The sequence below is a fragment of the Anguilla anguilla genome, chromosome 9, assembly GCF_013347855.1.
Source record: "Anguilla anguilla isolate fAngAng1 chromosome 9, fAngAng1.pri, whole genome shotgun sequence".
NCBI classification, from domain to species: domain Eukaryota; kingdom Metazoa; phylum Chordata; class Actinopteri; order Anguilliformes; family Anguillidae; genus Anguilla; species Anguilla anguilla.
In genome coordinates this window covers 16,520,002-16,547,545 of record NC_049209.1, presented here as the reverse complement: position 1 = coordinate 16,547,545, position 27,544 = coordinate 16,520,002, and the positions used below count along the sequence as shown (strand labels likewise).

General features: G+C 43.0%; 2 protein-coding genes across 2 annotated transcripts; both read right to left on the bottom strand.

Annotated features, from left to right (window-relative positions):
• Positions 1–4,097: 4,097 nt before the first annotated feature.
• On the bottom strand, positions 4,098–16,355 carry LOC118235472 (pinopsin-like). Its single transcript, XM_035432875.1, has 4 exons — positions 15,805–16,355; positions 10,837–11,165; positions 6,411–6,644; positions 4,098–5,495 (listed from the first exon to the last, which is right to left on the bottom strand). The coding sequence occupies exons 1-4, from the start codon at positions 16,181–16,183 to the stop codon at positions 5,238–5,240; spliced, it is 1,200 nt and encodes a 399-aa protein (XP_035288766.1). The 5' UTR covers positions 16,184–16,355; the 3' UTR covers positions 4,098–5,237.
• Positions 16,356–22,747: 6,392 nt separating this feature from the next.
• On the bottom strand, positions 22,748–26,639 carry si:ch73-52f15.5 (transcription cofactor vestigial-like protein 1). Its single transcript, XM_035432738.1, has 4 exons — positions 26,485–26,639; positions 25,518–25,726; positions 24,888–25,316; positions 22,748–24,102 (listed from the first exon to the last, which is right to left on the bottom strand). The coding sequence occupies exons 2-4, from the start codon at positions 25,705–25,707 to the stop codon at positions 24,059–24,061; spliced, it is 663 nt and encodes a 220-aa protein (XP_035288629.1). The 5' UTR covers positions 25,708–25,726; positions 26,485–26,639; the 3' UTR covers positions 22,748–24,058.
• Positions 26,640–27,544: the final 905 nt, after the last annotated feature.

The window sequence follows — 27,544 nt, the reverse complement described above, 5'->3', positions numbered from 1 at the left end:
GCACCACATGCAGTTCTGAGAAGCCTCTTTCCTAACCAAGAGACTTAGAAGGTATTCACTTCCTGGGGCACAGGGGGTGTGCCCTACTGCGTGACATCACTTGGGGTTCCTCGCTATGCACACGTTTTTCCCTTCTGCTTTTCCACTTCTCATGATCAAAGGCAGAAATGGTGACATCTTTCCAAGCAACCCAGGGACACCCTCAGACACAATGAGCTTTGCAGAATGTGCTGATGCATGTTGAAGGCTAAGGAGCTAAGCTATGTGATAATCAAATGGTACCACAGTCCAACGATGCACACTTCACAAATCCTCATTATGTACAACAGTTCATTGATCTCCAACCTTCAGAGCCCACAGAGATCTGTGGGGATCTTAATAGTAATCAGAACCTGTGGTCCTGAGAAAGGTGAATAAATGTGACCAGCAAGCTCCGTTTATTGTATAATAATGTAGAAATGTATTATTTTTGCTTTATTACATATTCAAATCTTACAATAGAAAATTACAAGTGGACTCTTTGCAGAGTACTGCATTATCTGCTGATGAGTCACTGCCAGGAAGTTCATAGAAAGCCATGGAAACGGTTTTGTGTGCCAATAAAAATTTAGCACAGTGACACAGACATTAGTTTATTTAAACATTTCCAAACAGTAGTAATACAGGTAATGCACAAATAAACGTTTGTTTTTCCTTGCAATATTTATTCTTTGAAAGGAAGGGCAGGCTGCCCATGTTTTGTGGTTTTAACATGACATTTAGTTTGAGAGCACAATGCTCCTACTCACAGTAACTACTCAAAGCAGCTGCATGAGCTCTGTGGCAAATCTGACATTATGCTTTCTCACACTGTACCGTACCCACACCGAGGGTCTCTTCAGCCGACTCACCACATCCCACAGATGACGATCACATCCATGCTGTACAGACCGTGTTGTTCAGATAGATCACATTTCACAAACCTCTCATTCATTTAACACATTTGCTGAAGCAATTCACGTTGTGTTAATTCTTTGGAGGGTGCAATGGTACTGTGCAAAATGGGAATTGAACCAGCAACCCTCTAGTCACAAAATTCACTTCCCCAAGATCATCTCTTTCCTATTGAGATTGTTTGAATGTGCAGCTGAGCAGATACATTAGAAGGATTATTTTGGAGGACTTCTGCATGGGCAGCAATTGTCCTATAAGCAGTTGCTCTGGATGGACTTTCAGTGTAGAGTTCTGTCTGTGCCCGATGCACCTGGGTGAATTTATAAGTTTATCAGTTATCAAATTTTTGGAAAGGGAATATGTTCAATAATCTGTTATTAAATACAGTGTTGGGAATTTTCAAGTGAATTCAATTTGTTCTTTGTGAATATCCAGATAAGATAAATGAAATCTTTTCACTGTTTTAGGATTATTTGACCATGGCAAAAAGATTTACATGGTGCTGGTCAAATTGACCTGTTACATAATGGATCTATCAATTTCTCAACATAAAGCGAGGGTCAAGTTCAAATGATGCACAGTACATTCTAGAAAATCTGACCTTGTGGGGACTTTAGCATGTTTGCAGAGTGTGAAAACATAGCCAGGGAAAATGGCTGAATCATGAAAAAAAAGAGTTTTCGTTGTTACTTGAGCGTTTAATTTTCCCATTCAGAGAAAAAACTGTTAGCAGTGCGTACCACAAGGAGGATGTTGTAAGGAAGACAGGCCGGTCCCAGTAATACGCTCAGTGAATGTGTGAACAACTAGTCACTTCCTGTTGTGTACTGGATCTCCTGTGTGATTCTGTTTGTTTAGCAGAAAAGGCTGGTGGAAGTAGCCAGAGCAAGGAATCCACCCGTTCAGTTCTCCTGGTTTGCGTTCCAGACTCAGCAGATTCACAGCACAGAAAGTTTGCTCTTCTGACCAAGTGTGCAACTGTGTGTTCACAGCTTTTCCAAGCCAAATGATTCACGCCTCAGACACCACCACGCGATTGAAATATGCATCTCTGCAATTACATGGAACTTCCGTAAGAAAGGTAACTCAGAGTGAACTGGAAAATGGCACGTGGATGTCACGGTTTATCATGGATAAAATGGCCTAGTAATGAAACATTTCCAAAGGATAGCAGAAGAAATGCTTTTTAAACTTTCCCCTTTGAATTTCATTGTATGTGTGTGTGATCCGTTTTTGTTCTGTGAGGCCATGGGATTCTGTGCAGGTGCTGTTGTTATTCAGCCGGCAGTAGAATAATGTTCACTGAGTCCCCATTCTGGGCAGCCTGCCATGTGGTCTCTCCAACTAAGCATCGGAAATTATGAAGCATCTCAAGACACGGTTTCCTCACATTCTGGGCTTTCCTGAGTTACCTCCCCTACTCTCTATCATTACTCCGCCTTTATGGAGACTGTGATTCACTGGAAATGATCTCTCTCTCTCTCTCTCTCTCTCTCTCACACACACACACACACACACTCACTCAGTCTCACTCACTCTTGCTCTCTCTCTCAGGTTCACAATGTGCAGGGCTGAAAGCAAGAGTGAAAAAAAAGAGAGGCGCTGTAGGGTGTTTGTGTCCTTGCTGCTATGAGTTGGAAACCCATATTACTTCTGTGCAGTGTTTGATTTTAACCATGGACCTTACTCTGTGCAGCACTTCTAAAAAGGCTATTGTAGTGGGCCTACTATCTCTGGTTCAGAAGATGTTCAATAAAATGAGTCTCTAATTTTTTCTTCAAAGCCAAGCTGACAGCGTGGCTGTTGGTTCAGCTTTCAGTGCACTGTACTTACAACTGGCAGAAGCTGCATGGGTGTTTTTACACAACATAAAGATGTTCATTGTCCTCCGTTCAATGGATAGGCTCTGGATACATAAGGTTGTTTTGTTGTTCAGGGAGTGGGTTGGGATTGAGCTGGAGGAACCTCTTTTCCTAAAAGTCCTTTTACTAATCAGTGTGCCCCTTGATGTGTGCTAAACTCTTAAGACCTGACACACTTAAAAGGTTTGAGCAGAGGGCTGCGAGGACACTGTCAGACGGGTGCAGTTTCAGTTAGTGCAAAAAAGCATTAAAATGTGTTCCCCACGGAAAGCACAGCTTAAGCACAGTGGAGAAAAGGTCAGTACTGGAGGGGAATCCCCTTCCCAACTTCAGGGGGAATATCAGACCGAAGAGAGTAGAAAAGTAAGACATATTTTCAAATGGAGAGGTTTAGTGAATTTGACAATGAGGGACAGTCATACGACTGATTTATTTAGCCTTACTGATATTTTTTTCATCTTCGTGCAAGTAAGTTGCCCCCCTGAACTGCACAAGGAGAACAGGAGAACCTGGGGGTCACCATGCTGTCGCCATGCATATTAAAAGGAGGGTTGTGACCATGATACTTGCAGAACAGCTAACTGTGAAGTGCTTTTAAGAATGAGCAATAAAAGTCATTGTTTGTTATGCGAATAACTCCTTACCAATGTGTTGGCGTAACTGCGGTTATGGAAGGCTGCGTTTTGAAAACATGCCCTACGTCCTTGTTTTTGTTTTGCCATTGTTTTGCTTTTCTTTGGGTTTTTAAAAAATATATATTTGCTCAAAAGTGAGATAAAGGAATCCTTTAATAATCTAAGTTCTCCTTTCCCTCTGCCATCTCTCTTTCTGTGAGTGAGTGGGTGAGGGTGTGAAACATGCATCACCATGTATTCAGAATTTGTGGAGCACTATGCTGGGGGAGACACAGCCCCGTGAGCGCAGAGACAAAAGGAAAGATTTGGTAACACTGCAATCTCTGAGCAATACCCATTTCTTTATTCCTTCTTCTAAACTGTTGGACATCCCCATGTATATCCCTTACTGGCAATCTGCGACTACCTTAAGATGATTTAAATGAATGATGTATACATTCTTCTATAATAATAATAATTTTACAAAATAACAATTTAGGTCAATATGTTTTCAATACACAAAGTATTTAAAGTTAAAATGTACCTGTCGGATCTGTGTCTGTGTAGATACTGTCATATAATATAATGGCGATTGTATAATACAGGGACTGTACTGTGAAAATATATCAATTATATCTCCATAATCTATTAATTCTGAACATAGTACTTCATTCTAATGTAAGTCTCACATGAGTCCATATAAATATATATTTCCAGTTGCTGTAATTGGTTGTCTCTACAATAAATTCAGAGAAAAAACAAAGCAGCTAGAATTATGTCATCTCCATGTGGTATGTAATCAGAGCCAGTAAAAAATGGAATGGCACAATAAGTCACATTTATTTATATTTATAGTCTATGCCTCAAGCTTGACATATATGACACTGAGTCATTAATGATTGCTGGCCAAAAGCCATAGCATGAGTGTTCAGCAAATGGCCACCAATGTAAACACTACACACATTCAAATTACAATCGATGTGGTCACCATGCACAGTAAAATACTGACATTCTGCAAAGCCCCAGGCGGTACGGTCTTAGCTGTAAGCTGCGTTTCACAGCTTCACGAAATGTAGAAATGTATAAGAAAGAAATGTATAAATGATAGCAACCACTGGCTCTGCTTCCTGCACATGATAGGACCAGAGGCTCCGCCTGTTGGCCACAATCAGAACTGTAACAGAGGCACCCCTGTTGATCGTCCTGTCAGTCTCCTTCATGCATGGCAGTCCTAATGGCGCACAGCTGTGTATAAGCGCAAGATTAAGGTAATAAGAAAAGCAGTTGCATCGAATGGATAATTAAAGATTGTCTAATAAAATAAATAATGAAAAAAACTCATTTACCCTTCAATTAGAAGAATATTTACATCATGCAGAGCCTCCCGGATGCTATTGTTCTGCTGCCCCTCGCTGGGGCTTCAAGAGGGGTCCCAAGGAAACGTAATTGTTGTCACCATTATGTAAGGATAACCAGGCCACCAAACCAATTAGCCTCCTCTCAAAGACGTGCTCCCCTTGAGGAGTGGAAATAGTCATTAATTAGACTTTACGACTGTTTGCATTTGCCTGCTTGTCCTCCAGCACTTGTCACTGGCATATGACGGCAAGAACCTCCGCCCCTCTACAAACAATCAAGTGTAGGAAAACCACAGACAGCGAGAAAGCAGAAAGATGGTGATGGTCAAAGAGCCAGTGGGTGACCCTTGATCCCCAGACGGCCGTTGGGTCATTGTATCTGAGTCAATGTAGTCTGACATTCTGAGTTTGACATGCTATGGATTTCTCAATCCGCAGTGGATGGTACTGGCACAAGCCGGTGCCCTCTGTCACGGGACCAAATTGCCCCACCCCTCAGGGGTGTAGTGTGCCACCAGGACCAGGGCACAATTCTCCCGGTGCATGGCGCCAATCTGGGTGCCGTAGGGCGTCCCGAGGTTGTCGGGGGGCGTGTCGGACCGCAGCAGGGAGAGAGGGACCCTGTTGGCCAGGTGCTCCTCCATCCGGCTGCTGGGATGGGTGTTGAGGATATGGCTGGGGTCAGGCTCCGCCCCACATTTGATGAAGGCCATGAAGCACCTGTAGAACTGATGAAGTCACAAAGGAGCAAGTCACTGGGAGCATGCCACTTTGCATGTCTAATCCAAAAGCCTTATCAACCAAAACAAGCACAGACAGTCTGGCCCCTATCTGACAACACATTCATATGTTCTATTGTCTTGTTCCAGATGATAGGAACATGGAACAGAAAGGAAACAGCCACATTAACGCTATATTTGAATAGGTATGAGGACTCAATAGAAAGGGCGATGACCATAACAATGTAAAACCTTCAAAATGAAATGTGGACATCTGCATCAATACAAGGAAAGAATGCAGTCATTGACACTGTGTGGAGCTACTACCACAGCTAGAGCAGAAGAGCAGAAATGCTATTGTTGTTATTAGCATTAATTTTGACCATGTATACATGTTGCACACAGTTAAATCTATAAAGCTAACCACTCATGTTATTTCAATATTTCATGTTTCTCTCACTCCAGTAAATCAGCTCAGCTGCACTCTGAACGTGCCTCATAAATAGGCGATTTAGGTCTGGCTCTCTATCTAAGAGGTCTATGAAGGCTCAGTCTGAATAAAGAGAAACTTGCGTGAAAACTAGACCATTTATTTGCATTTTATTTATGGAAGAACTCAAATAAAAATGCTTCCTTGTTTACTATTCTTACTTGAAACACCCCATCCTGAAATAAAACTTCATGGTATGGATTTTAAAAAATTACAACTTTTTTATTTTTATTTTTTGCAGTCACAGGATTAATCCCATTCACTTCTTACAGTGCTCTGAAAGCTCAAAATAAGTCATGCCACTGTTTGCCAAATAACTTGTGAAAATTGATTTCTGTGTAAATATGGCTGAGTAAATACCTCTGGCTGGCCCACCTGGTTGTAAAAAGGGTTCTAGTACAGCGCTAGTCACAGTGGTTCGTAAACCTGCTCACCTGGTTATTGAATAGCATGTAGATGATGGGGTTGATGACAGTGCTGCTCTTGGCCAGGACAGAGGGCACGATGCTGGCGATGGGGGAGATCAGGCCCTTCCTGCCAAAGCTGGCCATCATCGACACAACCCCATATGGCATCCAGCACAGCAGGTAGCAGGACACCATGAACACCACCATCAACAGGATGTGGTTCTCTCGCCTCTGCGCGGATGTCTGGTTGATCTTCGCCACCTGCGAGGAGGGAGGGAGGAGTGAGGGAGAGGACGTCTGTGGCAAACAAGCCTGCCACAGGCCACCGAAGTGGCTTTCCTAGGGGCCCTCCAGCACAGAGACACAGGGAGATGATGTTCCAACAGTCCAGATTTATTTACAAGGGTTTGGCAAGATGTTACAGCCAAATGAGCAGATGTAAAACACTGTCATGACAGAGAGGCTCCTCTCTGTGAGTGGGGATGGCAGATTTAACCTGTGCGCACTGATTACCTCACTACGCACAGGTGCAGCCACTCCTGCTCCCGGGTCCAATTAGCCTGGCCAATTATCTAATTCTTAACCAAATTATCCAACTGGCCAGGTCTAATTAGCTTGACCCAGGGCAGGTGTGGCTGCTTAAACCAGCCATCCCCACACCACAACGTACTCAGAACTGGTTTAAATAGTTTTTAGTAAGTCTATACAGTCATGTCTCATTAAAGAACCATTGATGCTTTACTGAAACACTAAATTATTATTATGGGCAGCAGAAGATGTGGCAGCATTTTGAGCGTATTAGAGCAGTTTCAGATTTATTGCGAGTCAGTGCTTGCTGTGACTACTTAACTACGTAAATGCTGGGGAGAAAAACTTGCACTTCATCAATGTTCACACCGTTATCCGGAGTGTGAGAAAGGGGCTCAATATCACAGCGATTGAAGCAGCAATTAATCGACTGAAACAAGCACAAGATCACCCACAGGCAGCAATGCTTTGGAAGAGAAACGGCGCTTTTGAAACCACAGAAATTGATGAATGACTGTGGGACAGCGCGTATGTTATGTCACACCTCAGAGCAACAGCAACAGGCAGTTATATTTAAGAAAATGCTGTCCCGTCTGGAACCAAACAATGTACACTCTTTGTACACGCTTTGTCAGCCAGCACTTTCCCAGACGCGGCTGCAGTTTTTCCCCGACAGCACATCTTAATGGCACACATGACCATTCTAAGTAGACATCCCATAAGCTTTACAAAACCCTTTAGGCCAGATGCTGTAAAACAAAGCTGCCACAGAATGGCAGAAAGCAGTGATTTTCAAACCCAGCCGTGGAGAGACACGGGGTTCTGACATCACATTAAATTCAGTACAGACACAAGCTAGATGAGGCAATAACAAACTCTTTTAATTAATCAATTAATTGCTGAGTAACAACAAAACTAAGGCACTCTGTGGCTCCCCAGGACCAGAACTGAGGCCTAAATGTATGTCTTATTGCTGTAGTAAAATTACCCATTTGTGCTACCTGTGCTATTTGGCCTGTTATGTTGAAAGTATACACTCAGGGGCAATTGCATCAGAATACACACACTTCAGCTAAAGTAGCTGAACACTGTATTGTCACAGTAGCTGAACACTATACTGTTACTGTAGCTGAACACTGTATTGTCACTGTAGCTGAACACTGTATTGTTATTGTAGCTGAACACTGTATTGTCACTGTAGCTGAACACTATATTGTTATTGTAGCTGAACACTGTATTGTCACTGTAGCTTAACACTGTACTGTCACTGTAGCTGAACACTGTGTAATGTTACTGTAGTTGAACACTGTATTGTTATTGTAGCTGAACACTGTATTGTCACTGTAGCTGAACACTGTATTGTTATTGTAGCTGAACACTGTATTGTCACTGTAGCTGAACACTGTATTGTCACTGTAGCCGAACACTGTACTGTTACTGTAGTCGAACACTGTACTGTCACTGTAGCTGAACACTGTACTGTTACTGTAGCCGAACACTGTACTGTCACTGTAGCTGAACACTGTACTGTCACTGCGCAGCTCTGCGCTGCTTATTTCACACTCTCTGGTCACTCGTCTGTCAGCTGTCTCTGTTCCATGTCCCTGAGCGCTTGGCAGAGTCCAATCACAATGTGTCCACCGTTCTGTCCACAGCATGTTCCTCTACCCGACTTTTATTTCTCATGAATGATACTTTACTTGTGTTAAAGTCATAGACTGGAAGACAGCGAATGTGGATGGATATTTTTCTTTACCATAGACATGCAGTGTTGCCAGCAAAGCAGCAGTTAGTGTAATACAAACTTGAAACTCTGTCATATGAATGAGTACAGTCTAAATGCTGTGCAAAAAGTGTGTCGAATGTACATTGTGTACAATGCTGTAGGCTATCAGGAGATAGGCAGTTCTCAAACTCCATCAGGGATTGTGTTCATTCCATAAAGTGCTTTGTTTACTTTCATAAAGGGCTTTCCTCATAATGTGCAGGAATACCACTTATGGGTATCATAATTACGTGCTTCATTGTGTACACTTATATTCAAACTGAAGGTTTTGGCTTAAATTAAAAAAAAAAACTCATTCAGGCAAGCACCACAGGTAAATCTACAAAGCTTCTCACATAAAATACATCCGACAGTCTCTCATGTGGACCAATAACCCCCAGGAAATACACAGGGTTACGTAATGGGCTGTCACCAATAGTAACAAACAAGGCATAGATTCTAAAAATAACCGAGTAACATATTCCTTCACTTGGCATGCAGCTTATGAAACCTATAGGCAGAGGGTATGACTCACGACGGTGAGAGGGTTACTGACCCCCTGAACATTACACTGGCAGACGCGCCTGCATTGCTTCCTGTTTTTGTTCTGGAGGCAGATCAATAAAAGGCCCAGAGAGACACGTCATGCCTTTTCCCTCTTTTATGTTCGTTGGCATAATTTAAAAATACTCAGTTTTTCATCTTTAAATAGAAAATGAAAACCAGGGACACAAACTTAATTGGCTTCATATTGTGGCAGTTCTCCCCTGACCACAGGGTAACTCTGCTTGATCTGTTAACTGACATTTCTGAAATGGAGAGAGGGAGGGGGCACTGAAGAGATTAATATGAATGAGCAAACAGCTCCAGTATCCTTATTGTGCAGAATTGTATCAGACGATATTTAATCAAAGAAAAAATTTAATCGAATGTTGAACAGTTTTTTTTTTTTTTGCTTGTTTATACTGACCACCATTTCCATTTCATGCACCATAACTGATGTGAAGGCTTGATGGACAGCGGTAGACAGCACTTACGACAGTGGTTCCCAGCCCCGTTCCTTCAGATCTACCGTCCAGTATGTGTTCTCTCCAGCCCTAACAAAGCACGCCTCATTCAACAGCTAGAGATCTCGTTGAGCTGCTAATTAGCAGAATAAGGTGTGCCAAATTACAGTTGAAATGCTTTACGCCCACTGCGTGATGAAGGCACAAATGCTTGTCTGCATGCTTGAGATGAGATCTCCCTGCATTTGGAGTAGTGCTATGTCCCGGCTAGCCTCCCCCTCCACCTGCATAGATAATGCAAGTAAGCGGGATCCCACCTGTTTGACGATGGCAGCTCGCCGGCAGTGGTTTCTGAGCCGTTTGAACATGATTTATTGCCTGAACCCAGTCAGTGTGAGGCACACAAGAGCTGTCATTCATGCTCCTTTTCCTTATGCATGTAGAAAAGGTAATGATGGAGGATAGCCTTGCATGTGTGCATGCGCATTCGTTTGTTTGTCTGCCTGTGTACTATACATACATTTATCTGTATATGTGTGCATATAATCGGGTGTGTCCATGTGTGTATATGAGGGTTTGTGTTTGTGCACGCATGCCTACATTTTTATTTTCCTCTTCGTGCTTGTACATAATACATACGTTGTGTATGCTTCCAATGCATGCATGCGTGCGCATAGGTGTGTATTATTTGCAGACAGGGCATCATGTTATATACATGAATCCTTGTGTGAGAAGTTTCTAATCACTGCCATTAGACAGGACTTTGGAAACGGAATTCATGTGTGAAGATGCGCACACGGCCTCTGTCCGAGTGATTACTGCTGTCTGGGCTGCTTGTGACATGGTTGCATAAGAGACCACTCTCTGCTGGGTCGAAGGCCTCCACAGGGGGGGATGGGAAAATCCTTCACAGCTCAGCAGTGGAGTTTTACTATAGCTTTCTTTTTACAGACCTACATCAACAGTAGTTTTACTGCAGAACTCTTTCGACAGGCTTACAGGGGTTTTGGTGTAGTGTTCTTATGAAGAGCTGCTCAACTGGGTCACAACACAGAAGCGCCAATATCACATAGCACGGCGCTTTGTTGGTCAAGTGACATCGGTGTGCGCTCCTGACTGCGCGGAGACCTTTGCCCCCTGGGTAATCACTCACCCCTCGGATTACCAGCAGGATCCTGCTGTAGCAGACGACCATGAGCAGCAGGGGGAGGAACAGGCAGAAGACGAACAGGCTGACCACGTAGGAGGTGCTGCTGGCCGATGGGTGGTGCCACTGCACCGAGCAGGTGGTGCCCGGGCCCTCGGGCCCGTAGCTGCTCCAGCCCAGGAGGGGCGGCACGGTCCACACCAGGGAGTACAGCCAGGAGCCCCCCACGGACAGCCGGGCCTTCCTGAAGTCGGACGCGTCCGCCTTGGTGGGGCAGAGCACCGCGGTGTAGCGCTCGTACGACAGGGTGGCCAGGGAGACCAGGGACACGATGCCTGGGGAAGACACGGCACGCAAGAACAGGAAGTGGCACAAGATTTCAAATCTTTTATTCGAAAGCTGATATCACCGAGAAGGCATCATACCTATGATGCCCTTTAGGTAGTAGTTTTTAAGCTTAAAAAATTAAATGTACGTACTTTCAAACTGGAGGCGACTTTCTATATGCATCTGTTAATTACACTACCTGATATTTTGTTCAAACTAGCCTTTTCAGTGTGGTTCACATTATCCCATTAACCTAGATCTCACTTCTCAGGCAGCTTCCTCTGATCTGAAGCACAAAAGCCTCAGATGACTTCCTCAGGTGGACTTCATTAGCCTTTCCAGTTCAACTCATTGTATAACACATCTTGTATTTGATGCTTTTAAATAGCCATATTTGAAAATAATTAAGCTGCTATCCTCATACTATATGCATTCGTGTTTCGCAGCTCTTTGTAAAATCACCCTCATGGTGGAAAAAAACAATCCTTGTGTGCACCTCAAGTGTTTAAATAAATGCAAAAGAAAAACAAATTGTCATGACGAGCAAACAAGAATAACAACTCAGAATGGAAAATGTGAGTCGCTAAAAAGCCTTTCACTCCTACACAATATTAAAAATTGCTTTCCATTTACGCCTCCCCACAATGTCTGATATTATCTCATGCCATCTATTTATGAATGACATAAACCATGCAGTGCAACCAGAGCGCAAAAGCAATTTTCCTCAGAAAAGAATAATATTCATTAATTAAATGGAGTTTTAAAGTTTTATTCAGGTTTTTTAATTTCAGGTTTATTACATAACTGCTGAAAAGTTATTATGTTGTGATAAGCATGATATTGTCCTGTGGGTTTTACATCATAAGTTGCTACAAAGCCCCAAAGCAGCACAAAAGATCCATTAAATCCCAGCTTTTCAGTTGTTTTCAAGTCCCCATGCCTAAACATAGTTAGAGTTAGGAACCTTGATTAAAATATTAATATTGCCTCCCTATTGTACTTTATCATGTTTTTATTTTCTCAAAAGAAAATGAACTATTGATGTTTGCTGTATCTTTCTTGTGGGAGATTATTTCTCACAGTTCTTTCCTGGCATGATTAAAAAGAAATGCAACTATTTTTCTGAGAACTAGCAAGGCAAAAAATTATTCATCTAAAATGTCTGATTTACTTATTTCCGAAAAACAATGAAGTGTGGGAGTCTATGCAGAAATTAAAAATGTATGTATTTATGACTGTGCACATCCAGTGTATTTCATGGAAGAAGAAAGAATCTCTTCTTCCAACCCACCCTGGCACCCCTGTCCTCTTCGGTCCCTTTCAGAGAGTTTTGGGGGTCTGTGACAATGCTGGATGGACGGCAGTTACCATTACACCCCAATCCCCCACCCATTACATTACATTACATTACAGGCATTTAGCAGACACTCTTGTCCAGCGCGACGTACAACAAGTGCATTAGTTCAAGGTGCAGAGGTGCAAAAGAAACATACTAGAGTGAAGTAAAGATCGTAGTGCCAGAAGTGACCACATAGATCAGGACTCCAACCCTGTAGAGTAACCTGTTCACAAACAAACAATACTGCCAAGTACAAACTAGCACTGAAATCACATTTACCTAATCAGAATCAGACAAAAACAATCCTGCCAAATAAAAACTAACGTGATCGTATTAGCCTAACTAGGTACAGGTACACCCCTGTGCACGGCCCCTCCAAAGAGTGATCTAAGCAAGCTCAGCCAAAATTGTCTCCGTCTTTGTAATCTGCAGTTTATAAAGTGCAGAGTCTTTGACTGGCCAAATGCTTTGTGTAGGGTGGATGCATAGATTCTATAAAGAATACTTCAGGGAAAGGAAACACAAACCAATAAAGTGGTACTCCACCAAAAAACTGAAAGCTGTGCACTTCCTCCTGTATCATAAATTATATACCGTGCTCACTTCAGGAGAAACATGTCAGCACTTTTAATATGCCTGTCCTGGCCAAAGCCAAAAGCTGCAGAGTTTTCTGCAAGACCTGCAATCAATTCCCATTCTTCAAAAAAAAAAAAAATTATTAAGCAACCCATTAAGAACATTTCTGTGGTGAAAAGTTGATGAAACATCGACTAGGATTTCAGGCCAAAACCTGAAAAGTGAAAGTTTTATAGCTGACTAGGACGTACCCAGGTTATAAACCTGAGCTTTATTGTAGATAACCTAGTCTGTTTATGTCAAAAATCTCTAGATTTCCACCCCTCTAGACATCTCGATTCCAGATTTTGCTCACTCAGAGTACACTCTGTAGGGAAGCTCAATTAGTTTACACTCTGTTGTGCAGCCTGATTAGAGTACACTCTGTAGGGAAGCTCGATTAGTTTACACTCTGTTGTGCAGCCTGATTAGAGTACACTCTGTAGGGAAGCTCGATTAGTTTACACTCTGTTGTGCAGCCTGATTAGAGTACACTCTGTAGGGAAGCTCGATTAGTTTACACTCTGTTGTGCAGCCTGATTAGTCTACACTCTGTAGGGAAGCTTGATTAGTCTACACTCTGTAGGGAAGCTTGATTAGTCTACACTCTGTAGGGAAGCTTGATTAGTTTACAATCAGTTGTAGTACAGCCCTATTAGTCTGCACTCTGTTGGGAAGCCTGATTAGTCTGCACTCCGTAAGGCAGCCTGATTATTCTACACTCTGTAGGGCAGCTCGATTAGTTTACACTCATCTGTAGGAGAGCCTGATTAGTCTACACTCTGTAGGATAGCTGAATTAGTCTGCACTCTGTAAGGCAATCCAGTTAGCCTGCACACCCTAATTGTTGGAGGATATTACAGCAATATGATGGATCTACAAATATTCCATAATGAAGAAAACGTAAAAAATGAGGTGCATAAAAGTGTTTAAAATAATTTTATTTTTGTATGGAAGGCATACATATGACAGCATTATTGACAGAATTTATTATATTCTATTTTGCATACATATCAACTTACACACTGTTTGTGTGTGTGTGTGTGTGTGGTTCTGGTGTGTGTTTCTGTCTGTTTGTCTGTGTTTGTGTGTGAGAGAGAGGAGAGTGAGCCCACAATGCAAGAAAAAATGTGTTCCCGTAGGAGCAAATGAAAGTATTTCCCAATTAATTCACTGAATTTCTGAAATTTCAATAATAAACTCCTATATGCCTGCAATAAATTCCCCTGTGCTTTGGAGAAATAATATTGCTACAGCAATGTGTGGTTTATTCAGAGTAGCAAGCCAGAATGTCAGCTGGGACTGAGATAAATATAAGAAACATCAAAACTCACAGCAAAGTGTATAATACATGAAATTGTTGTATGTTTATTTATTCCCTTATTATGGAGTTTGGCCACAGAACCTCACTACCAGTCTTCATTGCACACCAAACACTGCAATAAACTAACCTTTCAGCTGCATGAAACCCTATCGTATCGAATGTAATAGAGAGAGCGATATACGGAAATCACACCACGCACGCAGGCAGCAAATGACGAAACCTGCAAAACTGAGCACAATTAAAGTGTCTATAACTTTTGTTTATAAGACATTTTTCAAAAGTAAGCTTGCTACTGGTCCAAGTTCTGGCTACCAAATGAACTACCCACAACACAGGCACTAGGCAGTTCAAGCTCTCAATAGGATAACTCAAGTTGGTGAGTACAAATATGAACAATAACAAATATTAAACACCGTTACGATGCCTAATGTTTCCCCCAAAAGGACACTACATGTAGATGGATTTCAACACCAACTAGTGTCCCTAATCTCCAAATCTGAAGCCCTCTCCATGACTTGGGTACCAACCCTCTGGTTTTCTCTTTAGATGTGAGTCTGTTAAGACGTAAGAGCAAAAAGCGCGTTGTTTCTTACAGCAACTCAGAGGCGGCACAATTGTAACAGCTGTTACATTTATACAGACGGGAACATAATGGGGTTATTTTTTTGGTCACCTAACAAATAATTCCCGCTAAAATTGACTGAGAAAATCGTTGTAACTATTCAAAGCCTGAAGACCTGCTCAAAACGCCTGCTCAAAAACTATTTTTTAGAAATATTTCCCAAGAAGGTTGTTGAATTGCTACGTTTTTGGCACGAGGTAGAGGACTTAATTGCGCGTGTACAATCATGAAATGACTGCAGTGTAGCAGCAGTGCACAAAAAGTTGTTGCAGCCCTCTTTATTTCCGGGTGACAAAGCATACAATATAAATACCAAACATGTATAAAATAGGCACAGTGAATTTGTTAAGTGGTCCGCTTCACATGCACAGAGAAGATCAGCTCCAAATTCCATCGAGTTCCTTGAAAGGACCCTGAACTTGCCTAAATAATCCTTAGCCCATGTGAGTGCACTACCTGTTGATCTGTAGTGCATCTACAGTGCGTCGATTAGATTGAACTGAACTGATGAGAAAGTGTTAACTAAAGCCTAGATAATTACCTAAGTTATTCGTTTATGACAATACCCTTCTTTCGAAGTAGTAAAAAATAATACTTTTAAAGTGAATAGACTACAACTTAAATGCCGAACGATATCTGGCTGATATCTGAACCAGGCGAAAAGTCTGCAGCGTTAACAGTAGCCTTGTATGACTCGTAATAACAGCATTTACAAAATTACGAACAAGTTAAATCAAATAATCTCACCGAAAAGTGCATTGGCGAAGCCATACCACTTACAGCCGTGGTGCCCTAAAAGCCATCTCCCGTAGAGGCTCGCGGCGAAGCTGAAGGGAGTTCCAAAGATGCACACAAGCATGTCGCTCACACAGATGTTCACCAGGATGAGATTTATGGGAGTCCTGAGTGCCTGAAACCGTGCAAAAACTAGAAGAACAAGGAAATTGCTTAAGAATCCAAAAACCAGGATAAATCCGAGGAATACTGCCACCACTGTGTGACCAGTCCTGCTCAGACTGGACGTGTCCTGGGGCACCAGGAGGTCCCGCGAGCTGACATTCGCACTGAGATTTAGGACGGAGCTGTCACAGGTGCTGAAATTCAGGTCCCAGTGCTGGACAACCATGTCAGCCTCGGGGTAAGCAGGTAATATGAACTAGACAAGGGGCAGACGTTCTCTCTGACTCTCAAACTCGATTTCGGCACTTACATGCGCCCCAAAAGAGTAGATGTGTCAGTGTTTTATGAGTAAAATACCGCTCAACTGTTCGACCCACACGGCTGATGGTCACTCTTTATTTCTCTCTTAGTCACTCCGGGGTCTATCTACGTTCTTATTACAGTTTAATAAGGGGTGGGTTGAGACGGTAGTATTGGCTCACTGCATCTAGCATCTGCGTTTTCCAACGCGGTCTCAAGGGCGATATTTTATTCACTCCGCCCCACTGCCCCTACCCACATGCGCATCCACGCAGGCACACTGACGAACAAACACAGAAGTACGCACACACACACACACACAATGTATTTGTTTTATTTTTGAGAGTCCTTCGTTTGTATAATATGACATGCAAACATCAAGGACAGCAGGTGGTGGTACTTTTATCGGCTTATCTTAGAAAATTTGTTATAAAAGAAAACAAATGCCACAAGGATCTACCTGCTGGATGTCTCATGTAGCCGAAAGTGACAATGGAATGCAATGGTATTCTGTCACGCACTGAATGAGCGCTGAATGAAATTTCCGCGGTTATTTCTTTCACCGCGTGATGTTTTTTACGCAAGCCAAATTGCTGAAATTACCAGTTATCAGTTTTATTACGTTCATATATTGGTTTCAGTAGATTTGCACACAAAAAACTGTTAAAATGCATTGCCCCTCAATTATAAAACGTTTTCTTAAGAATACTCATACCCTACATTTGAAACACCCTATGTGTCCAGAGAGTTAAGCTGTGGAAATTTTAATGTCCTCTTTGTTAGACCTTTGGGAAATCAACATTAGCAGTGGGCTTCCACTAAGTCTTTAGCAGCCATTTGTGTCTGGTTGTATAAGTAGCTCCTTTTTTATAGAAATCCAGCACAGATTGCAATACTAATCCTCAGACTGACTACCTCAGTATCCCAGGTGATGTTGTCGCTCCGAACCGTGCACCTCTGAACATGGCCGTATTCATTTTGGTGGGCCACAGAGAAATGCTTTGTTCAATCCATTCATCACAAGTGCCACAGTGAGCTCCCAGGGTTTTGTTTTTCTTACTCTAGTCTGGCCTTTAGTGTTTGTGATTGTCCCAGTGCCCTGGGTACATCCAGAAAGATCCTTTCTGACAACCTGTCCTTTTGATCTCCCCCTTCAGAATGCAAGAGAAAAGCTTGAAAAGGATACCGCAGGCTTTTACTGCACTGTTGATCCAAAGATATTGAGTATAGAATTTTGGATCAAAGGTCTTGCAGTCTAGTGCGCACCAGTATTTTCACAAAACATAATTTATACTGTTAAGTGCTGTATTCACAACTGTTATTCTCAGCAGGGGTTATGGTTTACTCCTGAGTGTCTAGGCTTGGTTCATGCGTAGGATTGTACTGGTAAGCTGCGTTGGGAGATGGGGTTCAGCTGCAGGTGAGGCAGTGACGTATGGAAGGGCAGCTCAGCTGTAATAATGTCTAGGCTGAAAGATAAAGAACCATTGACTAGTGAGGGACACTGGAGGACAGGTTCTCTGGGTTGTGGGGAAGCTTCCACGGACAACAACCGTGTTGTTTTGTACGTTACAAAAATCAGAATTCAAACACAAATTTGCATCTGAATGTTAAATCCAAAGAGCAATGTGTTTGGATCAAATGCTCTAACAAATCAGATCTCCACAATGAAACATTTCCATTCAATATCTATGAGATTCTCAATACTAGTAACTTGATGGCTTTGAGGTCATTGTTTTATGGACCATCTTAGACTTTCTATTATATTTGCACAAAGACCCTCTATTGGAAAGACTCCATTCAGATGAGACAGGTGTTGAGCAGTGTTGCTTCTCCCTCATACAGCAGTGTCAAGCAGCCTGGCTCACGCTGTGTGCAGTCAGCTGACCTCCTGAGCCCTACTGCGTAGCCACTGGGGGAGTTCCAGTCCAAATTGCTGCAATAAATGCTGACCATCTTCTGAAGATATTTCGCTTCTGCCTTTTCATTTTGTACACTGTTAGTCGAGGACTACATGGCCTTACTATGTTGTTTTTGTCCCAGAGAATGGTAATGAATCACAGCATAAAAAATGATGCCGTGTAGGCTTTAACCGCGGCTTCAAGGTAGACTGCCTGACTTCAGTATGTCGCTGTACTATACCAGCATCACAACAGCACCACAGAAGCTCCGCAGAAGTCCAGCTGAAGCTTTTGTAAACAGGAGGAGATTAAACTGCACTGGGATGCACAAGGCAAGGATGTGCTGCATGTTTCTGATGCACAGTTACGAGTACAAACACAGGCAGTGAGAGACACTGTTAGAACTATGCGGCCATCCAGGAAAGTTCTTATGAACAGAGATTACAGACCTAGCAGCTGCCAACCAGAATCACTCTCACCAACTCCATTTTGTGCTTCCATGCGTGGGAAGAGTACTACTATAACTGATGTTGTTGGAGATCTCGAGCCTTTCAGTGGTCTGGATGCCACAGGATGCCACTGGAGTCAGAGATAGCGTGTGAGTGAACAGGGGGGCAGGCCCCAAGAGTTAATTGGACCAGTGCTCACAAATAATAGCAGATGGCACGGAATTTCACGGGAGGCTGAGATGCCAACAGAGGGATGGCAGAGACATATTCTATCTGCCCCGCAGAATGAAAGACCTCCGCAAGGCATTTCTATCACGCGCCAGCAGCGTGTCCAGCTCTGGAAAGAGGCGACCTGGCGTCGATGAGGAGCGGGCCGCGGCGCCAGGGAAAGTCGACCGCCCTTTCGGCGTGGGCACGCGGCACTGCGCCACTGGACGCAGCGGGAAAGATGGCACCTCCGGGCAGCTGCGTTTGATCTTCACCCAGGTCCTCTCCCCAGGACACGGACTTCATTACCACGCCTCTCTTCTCGCGGGAGAGCTGGTGAAGGAGAGGCACTGAAGATCATACAACGAGGGGAGCATGACTGGCTGTGGAGGTGGGGGGGGGGGGGGTCTTGCCTCGTTTTTGGCGCCACCCATTTCTATTTGGAGCGGGAGTTGAGCAGCAGCAGATGGAGGGCGCTAAAATTAGCGAGAGGGCATCAATAATCCACGAGCACGCCTGTCAGCGTGGCTGTTCCTCCATCTGTGGCCTTGTGTCCAAAGCAGACAGGAGAGGAGATGGAGGAGGGTCCCCCCCCAATGTCATCGGGTCAGGCTGGACCATAACCAGCAGCATTCAACAAACAGCAGCTAGCTAATAAACAGCCTTATGATAATGATGCTTAAAGATGTTAAATGTTTTCAGAGGCACTTGACTATGAGTGAGGCTGTTGCAGCTATACCAGGCCCATGGCCTGCTCTTCATCCAAAGTGGCCCAGACTTACAAAGATACTAACACAAAGATAATAAAGATAATGATGTGAGAAGAGCTCTGAAGTACTACGAACACTCAAGCTTTATTCATTGGGTACCTAAAGTTTCCATTTCTGGCAAACTTAAAAGGGGGTGGGGGTGTTTCTTCTCTTACTTACGCTGTTGGAATTCAAGAGCAATCACTCAGCCTTGCTATTCTGAAATCCTTATTTGTCTTTCAGAAGCGAGGAAAAAAGTTGTGACCTCCATTATCCCGTATGGCTTAAGCAAGCGATACATAGTCTACACTGCCTGCATGGGAACGCAGGCTTTTTAGAGTGAATACTAAACATTCCTCCCCTGAGCACTGACAGATTGTTTGTGAAGGACCCACAGAATGCCAAGGTAGTTTGAATTTCTTATGAGCAGCACGCAGACGCAACGCATTTCAATCACAAAGGCTGTGTGGAGGAGGCGCTCGTGCTCCTTGACTGGATCCTGGAAGGCATTGTGGGGTGGGCTTTTGCACAAACATCTCATCAAAGAACACAGCAGGATCGCTGTGCCTCCACAGTCTGTCTCCAGCTTATTGCCATTCAGAAAGATGTGGGTACAGGCAGTGGAGGGGGTTGCAGCTGGAGAACCTTCAATGTCCATCAATTTCCGCCCACGCACTTACACAGATGCATATACATGGATGCATACGCACAATATGCACACAGACATGAAAATAGTCATGCACGTAGCTGCAGGCACATGAACACGCAAACATGCACACAGCATAGAACGTTCCGGCTTAGAGTGTTGACTCAAGTAGCGGAGCCTGAAGCCAGCGAAGACAGAGATGTGGGAAGCCGGTGTGGGAGGGGACTCTGCGGGCACTGAGTTAGACCTCTCCCATAAGAAAGGATCCGCACATGAGCGCATCTTGCCCAGACAACCTGCGTGGGCAAACGTGACACAGTCCAGCCGCTCTGCCCATTAAATACATCACCGCATACCAGTCGGCATCCACCGGCCCGCCAGCCGCAGACATCAATCCCATCATCCCACGCCGGCCTCACTGGGTCTCAGCCAACGAAGGGCAAGAGGCCTCAGCCCTGCATTTGACGTCAGACGTCTGCAGGGTCTAGAGTTTTCTCCATGAAATGTACCCAAAGCCAGGCAGCTGGAGTGAGCACGTCCAGTGAGAGGGAGGAGAAATGGAGAGAAATTCAATCCCAGAATTCCCTGAAAACACCATTTCTGACAGACATGTCATTTCTGACCTGGGATACAATGACATGCTAATTAGCCCCCCTCCCCCCAGGCAACACCCTCCCCTATGGAGGGAGTATTTTATCTGTCACTTTTTGCTCAAGCCTTCAGATTTGATGTAAATTATGTCCAGCCAGTGCTGAGGTGACCTTCAAATCTAAAGGTCAGAAGATGCTGATTTCTTGTCTGCGAGCAACTGCACAGATTCAATGTGAAGTTCATTTCTTGGGCGTCCTACTGAAACACTTCAGCTGAAGCAGATGAAATCTATGGCCTCCATTGTGTGAATCATGCTTATCCAGCATTAAGAGAAATTATCCCTGGTGCCTCCTCTCCTTGATAGAATGGGAAACAGTGGGATCTCCAATGAAGGAAACATTTTTTGTTTGTGATTGTTTCAATTAATTTTTCCAGTAGCTACTCAGAGTTACATAAAATCCATGTCATACTTAACCAGCTTTGCAGTAAACATGCACAACTAAAGTCTTTGTTGGAAGAAAGGTACTAATAACAGAATTTAAACATACATGGTCCGGTATGACCAGGATTCCATTGCTGTGTGACACCGCTTTGTCCCACTAGGGGCTGGGTTTTGGTGGAACAGAGTTCCTTAAATACTTCTGCATTTACCAGGTGCCCAGAGGATTCCAGTCACCAGTAAGAGGTAAGCCTTTCCTCTGACTAGCACTAACTCTCCTATTGCCTTGTGCGATCTGGAAAAGTCACTGGCTAGTGGTGAGCAAGCGAATAATGGGTGCATGTGCTGAAACCTGTTTTCATCGTTTTTCCTTGGTTAACAAGCATGCCAACGATCCGAACACACAGAATGATAAATTCAATTTAGAAAAATCCGTTTTAATCACTTAACAAACAAATCTGTGCTTTGCACATCTTTACCATTAATATTCTCTGAGTGTGGGTGTGAAGGAAGAGGTCTACATGCATCCACAAATAGTGTTCATAAAATGTGCACAATTTTTCATTGTAAATAAAAATAATTTTATTATCACTTATCAAATTTTATTATCACTTATAAATTATCATTTATCACTCTATTGATATTCAAGGAAAATGACTGAAAACAGGTTGAGACCAAAAATCAGTTTAACATGCTCCCAGTATAGACCGCTTAGACTTGCACTGGAGTGCAGGTAAGCTGGGGATCTCCAGCTGGTGCTAGTGATTTAATGATACTGTACGTTTTAACCAGTGGCAGTTGGTGAGCTGAGAATTGGTGGGGCCGGGAACTTCTCCTTAAGAAGGGAATTAAATATTGGTATTCCAGTTAGTCAATTGCTGGTTTCAAAGGACCATTTCGGAACTGTGAACCTTAAAGTGATAAGTGGGGAATGCTGAACTGAATGCAAAATGCATTCAGTTCAACAAAATGCATATAAATTAATTATAAATTATAAACATTAGGGTATCATTTTCCTTCATTTTCTACTCCCAGGAATGAGGATAACTGAAAAAGAGGTAGGCCTACTGGATTCTAAAATATTAATCTTGTTTTCTTTTGCCAATATTTTCTTTCTTAGATTGGTTAGATTTTTAGTCACAAGGTGGTGCACTCATCAAGGGAATGAGAAGATGACTTGAACACTGCTACTTCCTTCAGTGTAAATATGCATGCTCCTTAGTGTGGGTCTGAGCCCCTTGTGTTGATCTGAGTGCTGTTTAAGTACTTTACAGATGAATTAACATGCATACACACCCCGTAAATCATGGCTCTGCTACACAGTAAAACTAGGGCTACAGCAGTTATTCTAAATATTAAATCATTAACAATTGTTCAGCTAAGGAATATTGAGAATCAAAAGGGAAAATAATATGTAAAAGGAGAACACTTTGGTTTTCTCAAAATATATTCACATATTAGTTTATGTTTGGATATTGATTATCATTAAAGAATTTGTTCATCAGAGGTCAGTTAATTATGCTTTAATGCACCATAAAACACTTTAATTGCTAAATTAACTACCCTTCCCGACCAATATACTGTACAGAAAACTGCCATGGTCTCTCTCCTTCTCTCCCTTTCTCTGCAGTTACCTGAGTATTACGGAATAGCACAATATAACACAGTTGAAAAACCAATACGTTCAAATGGTACGTATGTATGTGAACCTGCCACTTCATGTCATAGAATAATGCCCTCTAATATTAACACCATAAGCAAATTACGTTTTTAGGTTCAGGACCATACAATATGAAACATAGCACAAAGCAAACCCTACACCAAACTGTTAAATTTACTATTTCATATTCACATATACAATTGTCTCTTTGCTATTGCTTAGAAATGTATATGTAAAACCAAGGTTTATACTGAATAATCATAAATGTAAAGGAACACATGGTTGGCATGCAGGACTCATTCACATTGATAGAAAACTCATCCAGGTCTCAAATATAATGGAAACATCAATATGTTGCCATAATTTTTTACCAAACTGTAAACAGTCAGCCATTGGCATGACATCCAAGGTATTCCAAAATAACATTATTCATGACTATGCTGTGCATTAGCATTGCCTCCGATTTACAGAAGATTACCTGGCAAGGCATGCCTCTTTCTTCAAAATATGTTTTAAGTGAACAAAAGTAAGTCATACAGTACAGACTGGAAGTTTTTCCCAGATTCCCCTTTGCAATAATTGCAGTCTTTTCATGGTTCTGATGTTTTCTGGTTTCCCGCCATTTTGACCTTCATGTTTTTCAGATTTCCATGGTGTAAGACATGCCTTGTTGGATCAGAAACCTTAGGGGTGGCATATCTTTCGAATAAAGATGTGCTTGACTCACTCTTTCTGGCCCCCAAGGGTGGAAAAACCTGATTTCTCCACAGCGCAGCACTGCTGCCATTTTGATTGTCGTCCATCTTTTGGTACAGTGACTCTCGGTGTCACAAGCCAGTTCTCAAACAGGTTCTCCCACACAACAAGAGCAAGTACCTGATAAGTCTGTAGGCGTGATCATTCTTCCTGGTAGTCAACCCCAGTGAAGAATTGCCAGTCAGGTATGTGCAACACATCTCGAGCATTGAGTGTTGCGAAGAGTGAGGTTTGCGTGAGTTTCTTTGAGAAGTACTGATGGTTGATTGGTCCAGGTTAGTGATCCTCTAGTTTATTTCAGCTCAACAGAGCTACAGTGATTACAGTGTTTATAATATGGCCTTCGTGCAGTGAAGCCCAGGACTGCGGACAGTCGCATTGTTCTGTCAGCAATCAGGTATTGTCAGTACCAGTACAAATCCTTCTTCTTTTCAGGCCCTTGTATGCCTAAAAGAGCAAAAGAAAGCAAAACCTGCTAAACCTGCATACTATTCACAAATCAATTAAGATTGATTAAGAGAGCACAACAAGCAGGAACATCAGTCTGAGCCAAATTACAGTACTGCTGAATTTTTCTGCTTCTAAAAAATGCACATGTGCATTTTTTAGGATATAAATGATTCATAATTTCATACTTTGCTGATGGTATCAGTGTGCTCTCCCCAAGCTGCTATTAATTCTTGCCACATAATTATTCATCTTCACCTAGAATTAAGCATGTTACAAAATGTGCTACAGGGTAAGAATGCCACGAGCCATCTGTTTCCTTCTGGTATCACTAAACCACAGACATTTGCTGGTCCTTCCATTGTGAGCCTGGATGGAGTTATTTCAAAGGGTAAGGGAAAGAAATCTACAAAATCTGAGGCCTTGGTTCAGACCTGTCATACAGTAGGCCAGCCAGGTTTTAACAGATTAATATTAACATCTTCAACATCTTAATGAAGCAATTTTGGAAGACAAGACAATTTTTTTTTGAATACAGGATAGTGGTACCGATAATTCAGTTTAACTTTGCATCAGTTGGTAAAAGCAGTATTATAATGGCAAGAATCAGCACTGAATGACAAAGTCAGTGTTATGGCAGGTGTCAGTACTGAATGGTAAAGTCAGTGTTTTCATGACAGCTGTCAGTACTGAATGGTAAAGGCAGTGTTATTGTGACAGCTGTCAGTGTTGAGTGGTAAAGGCAGTGTTATCACAGCAGGAGAGGAAGAAAAACTGAGCGGTACCATCAAGGCCGATTCCAGGTCCCAGAGGCTCTCTGAACCCAGTAGAGGGGCTCCAGGCTTGAGCGAGCTCTGGTTTGGAAGCAGAGCCCATTGCGGCGCCCGCCACCGGCCGGTCACTTTGCAGCAGGTTGAGGAAGGAGCTGGTGTACTGGCGCTCGGAGCCCGCAGGCCCCTCAGCTGACACGGGCTGGGAGTACACCATCCCGGGGATCCCGAAACCGGTGCCGGGCCGAGGAGAGAAGGGCCACAGGGGAGACGGCTGGCCGTTGGGGCCCGTGATCACCCCCTGAGGTGAGTGCAGGTCATCAGCTCCAGACAGCTGGATCCTACCCGGGGAGCCGGAGGGGAAGTCCGGCTCGGACCAGCCGGGGGCCGGGAAGACCCACTGCCCTGGAGCCGGGCCCAGAGCCGCAGCCGGAGCGAGCGCTTCTGTAACACATGAACATAATCACGCTGGCTATGCGCCCGAGTGCGTACCTGTGCGTATACGAGTGCATTCGTGAGTGCATCCATGCACATGCATGCATTTTCGTCTGCCTATGTGTGCATACATGCATATGCGTATCCTTGTATCTGGGTGCTTATGTACAGGTGCGTGTGTGTGTGTGTGCGCGAGCGTCCGCCCTTCACCAGTTTTGGGGCTTCGTCGGCTGCTCTTATTCTTGGTGCTCAGGTCCTTCGGCTTGTTGGCCTTGTTGAGCGCGCGGGAGAAGTGCTCGTCCACCACGCTGTTGATGTCACCCTGGAAGTAGGTGAAGAGGACGCTCTGCGACTGTTCCTCCGCCCTCACAGCCGCGGGGCTGCCAGGCTTCTCCTCCATCGCTGAGCCGCTGCGGGTCCTGCGGAAACACCGGCCAGCGGGGTAAATCCCAAGAGCGGTTCATCCAACAGGCATGCAATAGGCTACTCATTCTCTCTGGCTGAATCAAACCCGCCACTGGTTTTCCTCCACTGATGGCAGAGGAGTATAAACAAATCCCAGTCAGGAATGATTTGACGACTGTGAATCACTCCAGAGAACCAGTCCCCTAACACCATACGTGTTGTATGGTATCATGACAGTTTTGTGAGCAATCATTAGTCCTTCTGCACTTGGATTACATGCTACAGTGCCAGAGACAGATGCACAGCAATTGTAAAATATACCAGTGTTGGATGTAGACAGTAAAGATTTACTGCTGTAAAAAGGATGGTTAGAAATATTCTTGTGTTGATGTCATCTGACCCGGTCTTCTGTGTACAGAACACTAAAAATCTCAATTAAAAAATTTAAGGACATTTTCTTTTTGCAGTTACCACAGACCGTTTTCATTCCGTTTTTTTATGCATCTATTTATTTATTTTTAATAACGCTGTATAACCTGACATCCGTAATCAATTATTGGACAAATCTAGCTGCGATTTCCATTCAAATCATCTATAGTTAGGCTCTGTGCCTAACGGATATGGTCAGAGAATCACCCGTACATCCACACATTAATTCATGTTTTCTTCTGAGTCAGTGCATATAACTTAGCATGATTTCCACTGTACTCAACCGATTTCCTTCTTACGCACACAATTTATGATATTTTCTTAGTATTTTCAAAAACCTTACCTGCTTTACCCAGTGATAAACTCTTGGAATTCGGACTTATTTACCGATCGACGATGTCGGTCATTTCTTTCTAACCAATACGTTGCTTTACAATTGCTCTGCCTCGGCGCACACTTCGCGCGGGTGCATATGAAGTTGAATTTCGAGTATTTCAAGGTGCAAGTAAACCCAGGCCAGTCTGTTCGCTGATTGGAGAAGTATGAACCCTAAACACGCCTTCGTGGTGTAAAAAACCTAGATACTGAAACAGAACGCAAAACAGCTCCAAGAGATGAAAGTATTTTAAATAAAATGTGTTCAAACCAGTTAGACCTGAACACCATTTTAAAAAATCCCCAACGATCCCGTCACATGTTCCCTGTCGAGAACTGTCATATATGACTATCTCCAATATGACAAACTTTCATAGAAAGCGTCACTTAATTTAATCACACTACCTGGCTACGATCCGACCTAATTTGGCTAATTTCATTTGGAAGCGAACACGTTTTACTTGTTCAAATATCTTATTCATATTTAGCCCCCTCTGAAATGATTCATGCCCTTGATAAAGATTAGCAAAGATTAAAAAATAAATAAAAAACAAATAAAAATTGTGTATGACTACTGTGTATGCTAAAAATCGTGTAAATTACATCATTTCTCACCAATAAAATTGCTCAGAAGAAAAGAGCTTGATATTTTTCACTAAAATATATGTGCAAAATTACACACACCCCTAATACTTGCTTGAAACAGAATGTTTCTGTTTCATTCCATTTACATTGTACTTTTTATCTCAACGTCATCCAAGTGGTTTTTGACCTTAATAAATAACAAGACATTCAACAAATATACCATCATTCCATATTTATTTTTGCTCTATAGCAATTGGCAATATTCCTGCCTTTTTTGCGCCTGATTCATGTATGATTCATGTTTTTTGAAAATTGAAAACGGAGATGTTAATGCAATTGCTTTTTATACATTAGAATCCGTGTGGGGGAGACCAAATTCAAACCAAAGAACAAATTCCTGTTGGTTGATGTTGATTAGCTGATTAAATATTAACTCAAGGTCG